Raw genomic sequence first — 10965 nt, 5'->3', positions numbered from 1 at the left:
AGATAGAAATATGAGATAGAGTTTAAGTTCTTCTCTTGCTCTCCTCATGCCTTTAATCAATCTCTAGGGCTTAAAAAATTCTCTAAAATAATGTAAAGCACTCTTTTTATAGTGCTAAGGTTGTTGAAAGTATTTTCTAAATGTTGCAACTTGTTATTTAATTATGCTCTAAAATATCTTATTGAATTTCGATATCTTTAGGATTAATTATCTCTTAGGTCAAATATCATCTAATAAACGTCCAATTTTTACTTCGTTTATATAATAATTTTGCATGTAATTGAATAAGTTTTCCAACGCTACCATGATCTTGTAAATCTAATATAGAAATAGGGAGATATGGTCAAAATACTGAAACAATCTCATATTCAAAACATCTAAGATTATCTCTAATAAAATCAATTTAAATTATCTTTTCATCATCTCCAACCAATTCAAATAAATATATTTCATTTTTTTCTCTTAATTAAAAATAATAATTCATACAAATATTTTATAAGAAAAAGTTCTCTAATATCTATGTAACATATAAAGTGCATACCATAAGACCATGTGTTGTTGTGATTTGGCTTCTTTTATACAATTTTCGTAATAATTTCTTGTATTTATCTCTTTATCATAACAACTTAAAAAATAACACAACTACACATAAAAAGAACTAAAAATGTATAATAATAATTTGTTCAAAAAATATGTAATAATAATAATAAAACTTTAAATAAGTAGAACTAAAAAGTAACCTAACTTTATCGTATTAGGAAGAGATGCTAAAATTGGTGAGACACAAAGTCGACTGAGAATTTGCGAAGGCATGGATGGAGAATGAGCCAAATGATGAAGATGATGATGGTGGAACGATTAAGAAGACAATCGTGGCTGTGATGAAGCGACGAAGGAAGGGAGTGTGTGAGGGATTATAGTGGTTCCATGTCTACTTCCAAAAAAGCTCCAACTGATGGAGTTGGAGTTTGCTTTATTGCATTTTCAATAGGCAATGGCTTATATGCTTGTTGGGTAAGCCAAATAATGAGATTTTGTAGCAAAGTCTTGATTAAAGTGTCGGAGCTATGATTAGTGCTCAAAAATATCATTTTATTATTCTTAAAGATTTAAATAATATTTTCATAAATTTATTGTAATATATCTTATAATTGAAAATATTATTTTTAATTTAATTTGTGTTCAATTTTCAGGAAATAAAAATGAATTTTGGCACAAAGAAAATGAAATAAGAATTAAAATTGATGAAATAATATAAAAGTTGGCATTTTTGCAACTTGAAGCCCAACAATCTGGCCCAAAACCCACCCAACCCAGCTCCCTCTCTCATTTTCTCTCTCTTTCGTGGGTCCCACTGACATGTGGCAGCTCTTCTATGTGCCACGCATCTAGGCTCTGCACAACCCTAACCTGAACCGCTCGCCCGATGTCTCTTCCCTTCAGCCCAGCGCGCACCAAGTGGCATTTCTTCATTGGTCGAGCTACCTGTAACCATTTGACACCTCAACTGCTTTTTTCTCTGCTCTTTGGTCTGAGTGCAGCTCCATTCAGCTACTCACTCCTCCTCACTCAACCTACATGTACAACATACATCAAAATAACAATAATTATAACAATAAAAATAATACTATTAATAATAAATATAATTTTCGTATCATACTTTATTATTAATATTATTATTATCTTTTGTAACCCCAAACTTTCCTTTATTTATTTTTTAGTCAGTTTTTAGTCTCTACAAATAAGAGCTTATTTTTCGTAGTTGGTATGTAATTTTTAAAGTAGAGAAGCTATAGAAATTTTTATCTCACTTTTTCTTCTCATATTTTCTCTTTAGAATATTGTGAGAATGATGATCATAATAGGCTAACTCTCCAAAGCCTTAATATCCGAAAAAAATTACTCCTAGCTCATTGTGATACACAGTAATATTGCAAAGGCGGACCCAGCTTAGGACTAGAAGGGGCTATATAAAAAAAAATTAGTGTTCTATTTATTTTGTTAAAAAAAAGTAAAAATTGGTCATGAAACAAAATAAACCATTTGAGGAAATTACAAATGATAGATTGAATAATGAGCAAAAATATAAAGCATCTACTATGTTACAAATGATGCAAACATATGATTTTGTATTTAGCTTGCATTTGTTGAAGAATATTCTTGGGATCACAAATGATTTGTCACAAGTCTTACAAAAATGTGATCAAGATATTGTGAATGCCATGGATTTGGTTAAAATATGCAAGAAACAACTACAAATGATGAGAGACAATGGCTGGGATTCTTTAGTGGAAGAAGTTGGTAATTTTTGTATGGAGTTCAATATTAATGTTCTTGATATGAATCATATGTATTGTCCTCAAGGGAAATCACGACACAAGGCTCCAAAGCTTACAAATTTTACAGCTACAAAAGCTAAATAGTCATTTTAATGAGGCTAGTACTGAGCTGCTACTTTGTTTAGCATGCTTATCTCCAGCTAATTCATTTTCTGTTTTTGACAAGGGAAAGTTAATCCGTCTTGCTCAGCTTTATCCATATGATTTTTCTACATTGAATTTAAAGGTACTAGAATATCAACTTCAAACCTATATTGATAATATGCGCTCTCATGTCAAGTTTTCAGATTTGAAAGGGATGGTTGATCTTTCTATGAAATTAGTTGAGACAAGAAAGGATGAGGTATATCCATTAGTTTATCTGCTTATTAAATTGGCATTAATGCTTTCAGTTGCAACAGCTTCAGTAGAAAGAGCATTCTCTGCAATGAACATTGTGAAGTATCAAATGCGCAAAAAAATGGGAGACAAGGGTTGAATGATAGTCTGACTGTGTATCTTGAGAAGGATGTATCCAATTCTATTGATAATGAGCCTATCATCCATCGCTTTCAAAAATGAAATCTCGTCGAGGACAACTTTTAATGTACAACTTTTAGTGTACTTTTAAAAAAAATAATTGGGATTTCTTGATAATCGATATTCACAAAATGTAATCTCCATAATTTTAATTAACTTTTTTAGCATATTATATAAATATATATATTTTACATGTGCGCCCCCTTCAACTAATTCCGTAATTCCTGAGTCCGCCACTGGGAGTACTATCCAAAGCTTGGACCAAAGACAATGAACCAGTGAAAAAAGTTTTAATAGGTAGACCAATTCCTCTATATGCATGCTCCCTATAAATATATATTCAAAATAATATACATAGTTGAAAGCATAAAATCATACAAGCATGTAAATATTATAGAGATACATAAATACAATAATAAATCCATTATAGTACTTACAAGATGTGTAGGAGAATATTGACTACACCATTTGGATTCCCTAACATTTTGTCCTTGTTGAATGCTAGGTATTGCAAGGATTCCAAACCAATTTAAGACAAGACCACAGTCTTCCAAGTCTTTCTCTAAAACAACCTAGTGTTTGGGTGGGCAAGTCTCAACACATTAGAAGAGATTTCCTTGAGAGAAAACAAAGAGAGAGTGGGTAGGTAGGTATAGAATACTAGTAGTAAATTTTTACCTTGTCGAATTCATCTGACCAAGTGCATTCTATAACACTAGTATATATTGGCAATTAGCTAGGACATAAAATGGGTTTTTGCTTCCCATTTTATTTTTAATTATTTAATAATTATAATTAATTAAATACTTGTCAAAATTAACCAATTGTAATTTTGATCATTATTTAATTCATTTTATTAATATCAATACCTATTTATCAATATTAACAAAATTGTTTCAATTGACTACAATACTCTATTTTTTAGACTTTGCAATTAAATTCTCAAAGTTTCTTCTTTTTCTTTTCTCACAAAATATAAATAAATAATTTAACATTATATATTATCATTGACCTAGTCAATATGATATTTTTTATAATTAATAATTAAATTAATTATTTAAGACTACTATGTTCATTTTGATAAGAGATGACATGTGAGTTGGTATTAAATGATCAAATCAAAGGTACGCAGCGGAATATATGGACCCATTTTAATAAATATCAATAACAGACAGAATCATATACATATATAAATATTAAATCACATACAAATAGATCATGGATTACCTCTTGTAGCCTATCAAGTGTCATTGGGTCTTTTTTTATAAATCAACGATCTTCCTATGCAGTGTTCTGAGATCTCACACCCTGATCTTCCAGACCAATCCTCAAACAAACAAGGACGTGTGTGGGCACTTAGGATTCAAAATGTTGATTTATATGACTCCCTAGATGTACTCAATACATGAGATCTAGAGAGTTTTGACAAAGAGAATGTTTAGAATAGTTTTCAGGTTTAGAGAAAACTATCGCTTTAGAGAGCGAGTCTGATTATCTATTATTCTTCTGAATATCAGATTTATAAATATATTTAATCTAATTAAATAATCTTTATTTAATTAAAATATAATTCAAATTAAAACTGATTAGATATTTTTATTTAATTATCTATTTAAATCATATTTAAAAAGAATAATTAAAGAACTAATTAAACAAATTTATTTGAAATTCAAAATTCAAATCCCAGGGATAAAATCTCTGATGCTAGGCTCCACACACTGTACTGTACAATGTGTCACCTAGCCCTATTAGGGTTGCCCTAATTTTCTCATTTGTTTATTTAATCAACTTTTAAGACAAGATATTTATTCCAACATAAATATCAATTAAATCAAAATTAATTTTATCTTAAAATATCAATTTTAAATTAAATAAATAAATATCATATTATAAATAAGGTTTTTATTATTTTCTCTCTTTATATTAATCTAAACAAGATTAATATTAATTTTAACCTATAGTTTTTCAAAATAAAAAAAATTATAGTTAAATAATTAATTAATTCACAATTAATCAATTCACAAATCTTTCTTTTGACATCCTCACCCTTGACAGTGTAGGACAGAGGTGATCTGGGGACCATGGACCTATAATACGAAGCTCCAATAAACTAGAATATTAATTAAACTCTTTAATCTAGTAATTTTATTTATTAATTCCATGATTACTCTACTATAAATATGGAATTGCACTCAGTATTTATAGAATTATATTTATAGAGATTTCTCTAGTAGTCCAATGATATAATCAATATATGTAGTTTTCTCCTCCATTATTGGTTTGTTAATTAGAGCTAGTCAAAATTACCGTTAACCCTTCTAATTACTTCTTGATCCTTAAGTACCATTAATTCACTAGCGAATAATTAATCTATAATCTAATTATAGATTTCAGCTCAATAACTATTCAGTTCCAGAATCAACCCTTAAGGGAACCAATATTCGATATGTTAGGAAAACATGAATTCCAAAATTGTAATTCATGTTCTCAACCATCCATGATATTGAATCTCCAAAACAAAAGTCATTAGCCTCATTATTCTAATAGACCGTAACAAGTGAATCAAAATATCCAATAAACATAAACAGGAGTTCATGAATACTCATGATTTAGACTGATCTACAAATGATCATCTATTATGACAAGAATTAAATCTTCATGTCAAACGACAAGTTTATAAAGATAATTCATTCTCATCGGCCCTGTCATATATAATCTCTATTATATACAGCACATTTACTAAGATGTCTATCCACATTAGTTATCCAAATCTAGATTACTTGCATCTTGTATGCTTAGTAAACCATACTAGTAAACATTTATTAAAGATTCATTACTTTAGTATGTTACTAACTATTTTATTTATTATATATGATCTTAATTCTCTCGTACTAATACAAGATCATATTCTCATGAATGAATAGGGAAATTTCTTGATATTATTACATAATTAATTCAAACAATAATTATAACATTCAAATATAATAAAATTGTATTTTATTTAAAACCAATAAAATGTCTTTACATGCTTTTAGGGCATTAATCCTAACAATCTCTCACTTGCCCTCAAAGCAAGTGAGGCATTTCCCTTAATCCCATATTGTGCACGTGACCCATGAACGACTTGCAGGAAGTGTCTTAGTTAAGGGTCAGCCAGGTTCTGTTCCGATGCTATCTTCATAACAGTCACATCACCTCGGTGTACACTCTCTCTTACCAAGTGGTATTTCCTTTCTATATGCTTTCCTCTCTTGTAACTTCTAGGTTTTTTTGAATTAGCTACTGCTCCACTATTGTCACAGTACATGATATATGGCCTATTCATATCTGAAATAACTTCCTGATCAGTGTAGAACTTCCTCAACCAAACCGCTTCCTTAGCTGCTTCACAAGCCCCTATGTATTCGACTTCCATGGTTGAATCAACTATGCTGGATTGCTTATTGCTTCTCCAGACCACAGCTCCTCCACCAAGAGGTGAACACTAACCTAGATGTCGATTTTCGACTATCTTTGTCTGATTGGAAATCAGAATCAGTGTATCCAGTAAGGTTTAGCTCACCCCATGAATATACCAGCATATAGTCTCTCATTCTCCTAAGATACTTGAGAATGTGATTTACTGTAATCCAGCGTTCCAAACCAGGATTTGATTGATAAAAACTTACAATCCCAACTGCATAACATATGTCGGGCCTAGTACACAACATAGCATATATCAGACTCCCAAATACTGAAGCATAGGGATACTTTCTCACATCCTCTTCCTCCTGAGGTGTCTTGGGACATTGTTTCTTAGAGAGAGCAATTCCATGTCTGGTCAATAATTGACCTTTCTAAGAATTATCCATAGAGAATATTTTAAGCACCTTATCTATATAATTAACCTGAGAAAGTGCCAAGAGCTTGTTCTTCCTATTCATTAGGATTTGGATTCCCATAACGTAGATCGCCTCGCCTAAATCTTTCTTTTGGAACTTTTCAGGTAGCCATTTCTTTACGTTTGACAATGTCTCTACATTGTTCCTAATGAGAAAAATGTCATCAACATAAAGAACTAAGAAAATCACCACTTTTCCTTTGATGTATTTATACACACATGCTTCGTCGACATTCTGTTCGAAGCCATATGTTTTAATTGTTTCATCAAAAGTGATGTTCCAAGATCTAGATGCTTGTTTTATACACATGCTTGTTTTAATTATCCATAAATGGATTTCAGCAACTTGCACACCTTTTTATCTTCCCTTTTCTTATGAACCCTTTTGGTTGTACCATATAGATACTTTCATCAAGATAGTCATTCAGAAATGTTGTCCTGACGTCCATTTGCCATATCTCATAATCATTGGCAGCCGCTATGGATAAGAGGATACGAATGGATTTAAGCATGGCCACAGGAGAAAATGTTTCTTCATAATCAACACGTTATCTCTGAGTGTAGCCTTTGGCTACAAGACTCGCTTTGAAAGTCTCTACTTTTCCATCTACACCTCTTTTCTTCTTGTATATCCACTTACACCCTATGGGCCTGACATCTTCAGGTGGATCCACAAGTTCCCAGACAGAATTGGAATACATTGATTCCATTTCTTGGTTCATGGCCTCTTTCCATTTCTCCTTTTCAGGATCAACCATTGCCTCTTTAAAGGTTAATGGATCATCCTTGTCTGTATCAGAAACAAGGACATGTGTCTCATGTTCGTAGCGAGCATGTTGTCTCACAATCCTCCCACTACAACGTTGCACCAGGGTTTCTTTTCTAGGAATCATGGTTTCCTCGGTTTTTCGTTTATCATTTAATGATGAAGATAATTATGATGGAATCTTATCAGCTGTGAGTTTCTCTAATACTTCCTTGCTCTGAGGTTTATCATTATTCATATAGTCATGTTCAAGGAAGGTCGCATTTGTGTAAACAAATACGTTTTGATCCTTGGGACTATAGAAATAACCATCTCTTGTTTCAGGAGCGTAGCCTACAAAAATGCACACTTTCGACCTTGATTCAAGTTTCCCTGATTTAGGTTTAAGAGCATGAGCAGGGCAGCTCCAAATGCAGAAATGGTACAAACTAGGTTTGTTTCCATTCCACAGTTCCAGTGGCATTTTGCTAATGGTCTTAGATGGGACTACAATCAAAATGTACGCCGCCATTTGAAGTCCATATTCTGAGAATGAGAGAGGAAGTGAAGAGTAGTTTAAAATAGATTTGACCATGTCCAACAAGGTCCTATTTCTTCTTTCAGAAACACCATTTTATTGTGGCATTCTTGGTGCTGTGAGTTAGGATAGAATACCATGCTCCAGCAAGAAATCTTTTAATTCTAAATCCAAGTATTCTCCACCTCGATTAGATCGAAGTGTCTTTAGAGTCTTACCTACTTCTCAACCTCAGCTTTGAATTCATGAAACATACCAAAGGTTTCAGATTTCCTAAGCATTAGGTAAGTATGACCATATCTTGAGTAATCGTCAATAAAAGTGACGAAATACTCATACCCACCTCTTGCTTGTACATTTATTGGACCATAGACATCGTTGTGTACAAGCTCCGAAGGTTCTTGGCTCTATTTCCTTCGCTGAGAAAGGACGTTTGGTCATTTTCTTCTAGACAAGATTCACACACCGGAAGAGTTCCAACTCATAATTCTCTCAAAGGTCCATATTTTGTTAACCTGTTTATCCTATCTAGATCTATATGACCAATTCGAAGATGCTAAAGGTATGTGTCATCCTTATTTGAAACTTTGTCTTTTGTTGCCTTGCAGTTTTGCTACTTTAAATAATTCTGAATTATTGAGCGTTCGTTCATTTTAATGAAAGAGATAAAGTCCAAATATTCAATTGCATGTCTAAAGAAAAAATTTAAGAATAATCAAATTATAAATAAGGGATTCTAAAGTCATTACATGCAATAAAATTCCAAATTAACTAACAAAAATGAACTAAACATTGTTCAAACAATCAATAAAGTTTTCTTTTAATAAAACTAAAGAGTTTTAAATAAATGGACTTTCTTTAACGTTTTCTTGAACTAGACAATTGTCCTCTTTTCCTCTTCAACTTTTTGTCTCCATCTACAAGTTCCTCTTGATCGCTCAAGTGTCTGTGAAGAAGAACAAATAACAAAAAAATGATTACTGGTTTCTAAATCAAAGATTTAGAACTTTATGTATCATAATCCACTATTAAGCCAAAGGTAAAGGTAAATCATATCTACCTTTTTCATGATTGTGATCTTGTCTGTAAATCCTCAAAGGCAGTATCCCACAAATCACAAGCATATTTAATGTGTTCGAACTTTTTCCATAGCTTCTCTTCCATGGTACTAAGACAGTAAAATCTCGCCATGTGATTTGATCTCATCCAATCAACATATTTCTCATGCCCCTCTTAGCTTGCATCCCATGATGGTACAGAAGGAGGCTTCTTATAATTATAGATATGTTTAAGATTTTTTTCCAGAAAACGAACAAAGTTGAATTTGCCCATCCATTTTCATCCTCTTCAGTCATTTTTACTTTCTTTATATGATCATAAATCTTTTTATGCATTACTGGGCACGTTATAGGAAAATAATTGGATGGCAACATTTTATGACTGAAAATAAAACACAATAATATTATCATTTGAAAAAATATCAATTGTTTTGGAAAGTAAACATGATGCATGAATGCAACAATTAAAACACATAAATTAACATTTACTTTTCCACAATAAAACTATCCAACAAATAAAGTGTCACCTTAGGGTCAGTCAAGTTAAATTCAGATAGCTTATAAGACATTCTTATCTTTGTAATTTAAAACTTAAGATAACTCTTTATTTTCTATTTTAAATATAAAGTACCACTGGTTTGGTCAAGATGCAATTATCCACCGCAAAAGCTTAATAACATCTTTGTAAGTGTAACCCATTATTTCAGATTTCATGACTTAACTTAGAGAGTGCCGCCTTAGGGTCGGTCAAGCCTAAAATACATCACTTCCTCCTATCTTCGTAAAAATCCAACCTTGGTATTGATATGTCTAGAAACCTTCCTTAGGGGGACGGAAACAAAGCCGCCTCAAGGCCCTATTCATATCTCACGGTGTTGAACTAATAATGTAGACCATAGGTCACATTGAGATGTTCACCTTCTCCCACTTACTATTTTAGATTTAATGTGTTTTATTAAACTAATCAATTAATTCCAAATTAATTACTAGTTTATTAATAACCATATGAATGTAATTGATTACAAAAAACATAATTATAAAAGAGCTTGTTTCTATAATTAATGTGATCTAAATAGTTACCCATTACATTCATCTAACTTTGCTAAAACAATTTTTACATAAAGTTGGTTATCTTAAAGACCTATAAAAACTATTGCATTTATTATGGTGTGAGTTACCAAGTTTTAACTAATTTAATACTTAGTAGTTTACATGCAATTGATTTCACCAAAAATAATTCATATAAACAAATAGGATAATCCTAGAAAATCATGTTTCTAAAATATGCATGATTAATGAGAAACTGTGTGGGGTTTCATGAATGTCATGCAATTGACTAATGCATGATCATGTTATCAATCAAACATCAATGAACATTTATTTAAATAAATACAATAAATAAATAAATAAACAATAAATGATGAACCGAGCATTTCTAAGATTTACGACCCTTTGAAAAAATTAGAAATAAAATTACAATTTAAGCCTATGTAGCTTTCAAGACTCTCCAAGAATGCTCATCCTCTCCTTTAGGCTTTCTTGCTAATCTTTAGGAACTTTGTTTTGCCCAACTTATTAATTAGAAAAAAAAAATTCTAATTAATTTATTTTATTAAAACTAACTTTTAATTAAATAACCATTTTTGTCATCTTTTTAATTTAGTCAAATAATTATTTAAAAAAACTTAGAAATTAGGGTTTTGGGCACCAAAATGGTGCCCTAGGGCTAGCAGCACAAGGAGCCAAGGGCTCGGGTGGGTGGCAGGCTGGCGTGCAAGGGCTCGGCCAGGGGCCTGGCAGGCAGGCCTAGCGCACACAGAGGCAGGTGGGTGCGCAACTGCATGGGCTCTAGGTGCATGCATGGAGCCACAGAGCTGCACACTGGG

The 10965-nt window shown here is 31.8% G+C and overlaps 1 protein-coding gene across 1 annotated transcript; it reads left to right on the top strand.

Moving 5' to 3' along the window:
- Positions 1–815: 815 nt before the first annotated feature.
- On the top strand, positions 816–2817 carry LOC133792430 (uncharacterized). Its single transcript, XM_062230337.1, has 4 exons — positions 816–902; positions 992–1014; positions 2138–2301; positions 2480–2817. The coding sequence occupies exons 1-4, from the start codon at positions 816–818 to the stop codon at positions 2815–2817; spliced, it is 612 nt and encodes a 203-aa protein (XP_062086321.1).
- Positions 2818–10965: the final 8148 nt, after the last annotated feature.

The sequence above is a fragment of the Humulus lupulus genome, chromosome 7 (genome assembly GCF_963169125.1).
Source record: "Humulus lupulus chromosome 7, drHumLupu1.1, whole genome shotgun sequence".
Lineage (NCBI taxonomy): Eukaryota > Viridiplantae > Streptophyta > Magnoliopsida > Rosales > Cannabaceae > Humulus > Humulus lupulus.
Note: the sequence above shows the minus strand (reverse complement) of the source record. Positions and strands in the feature narration are given on the sequence as shown.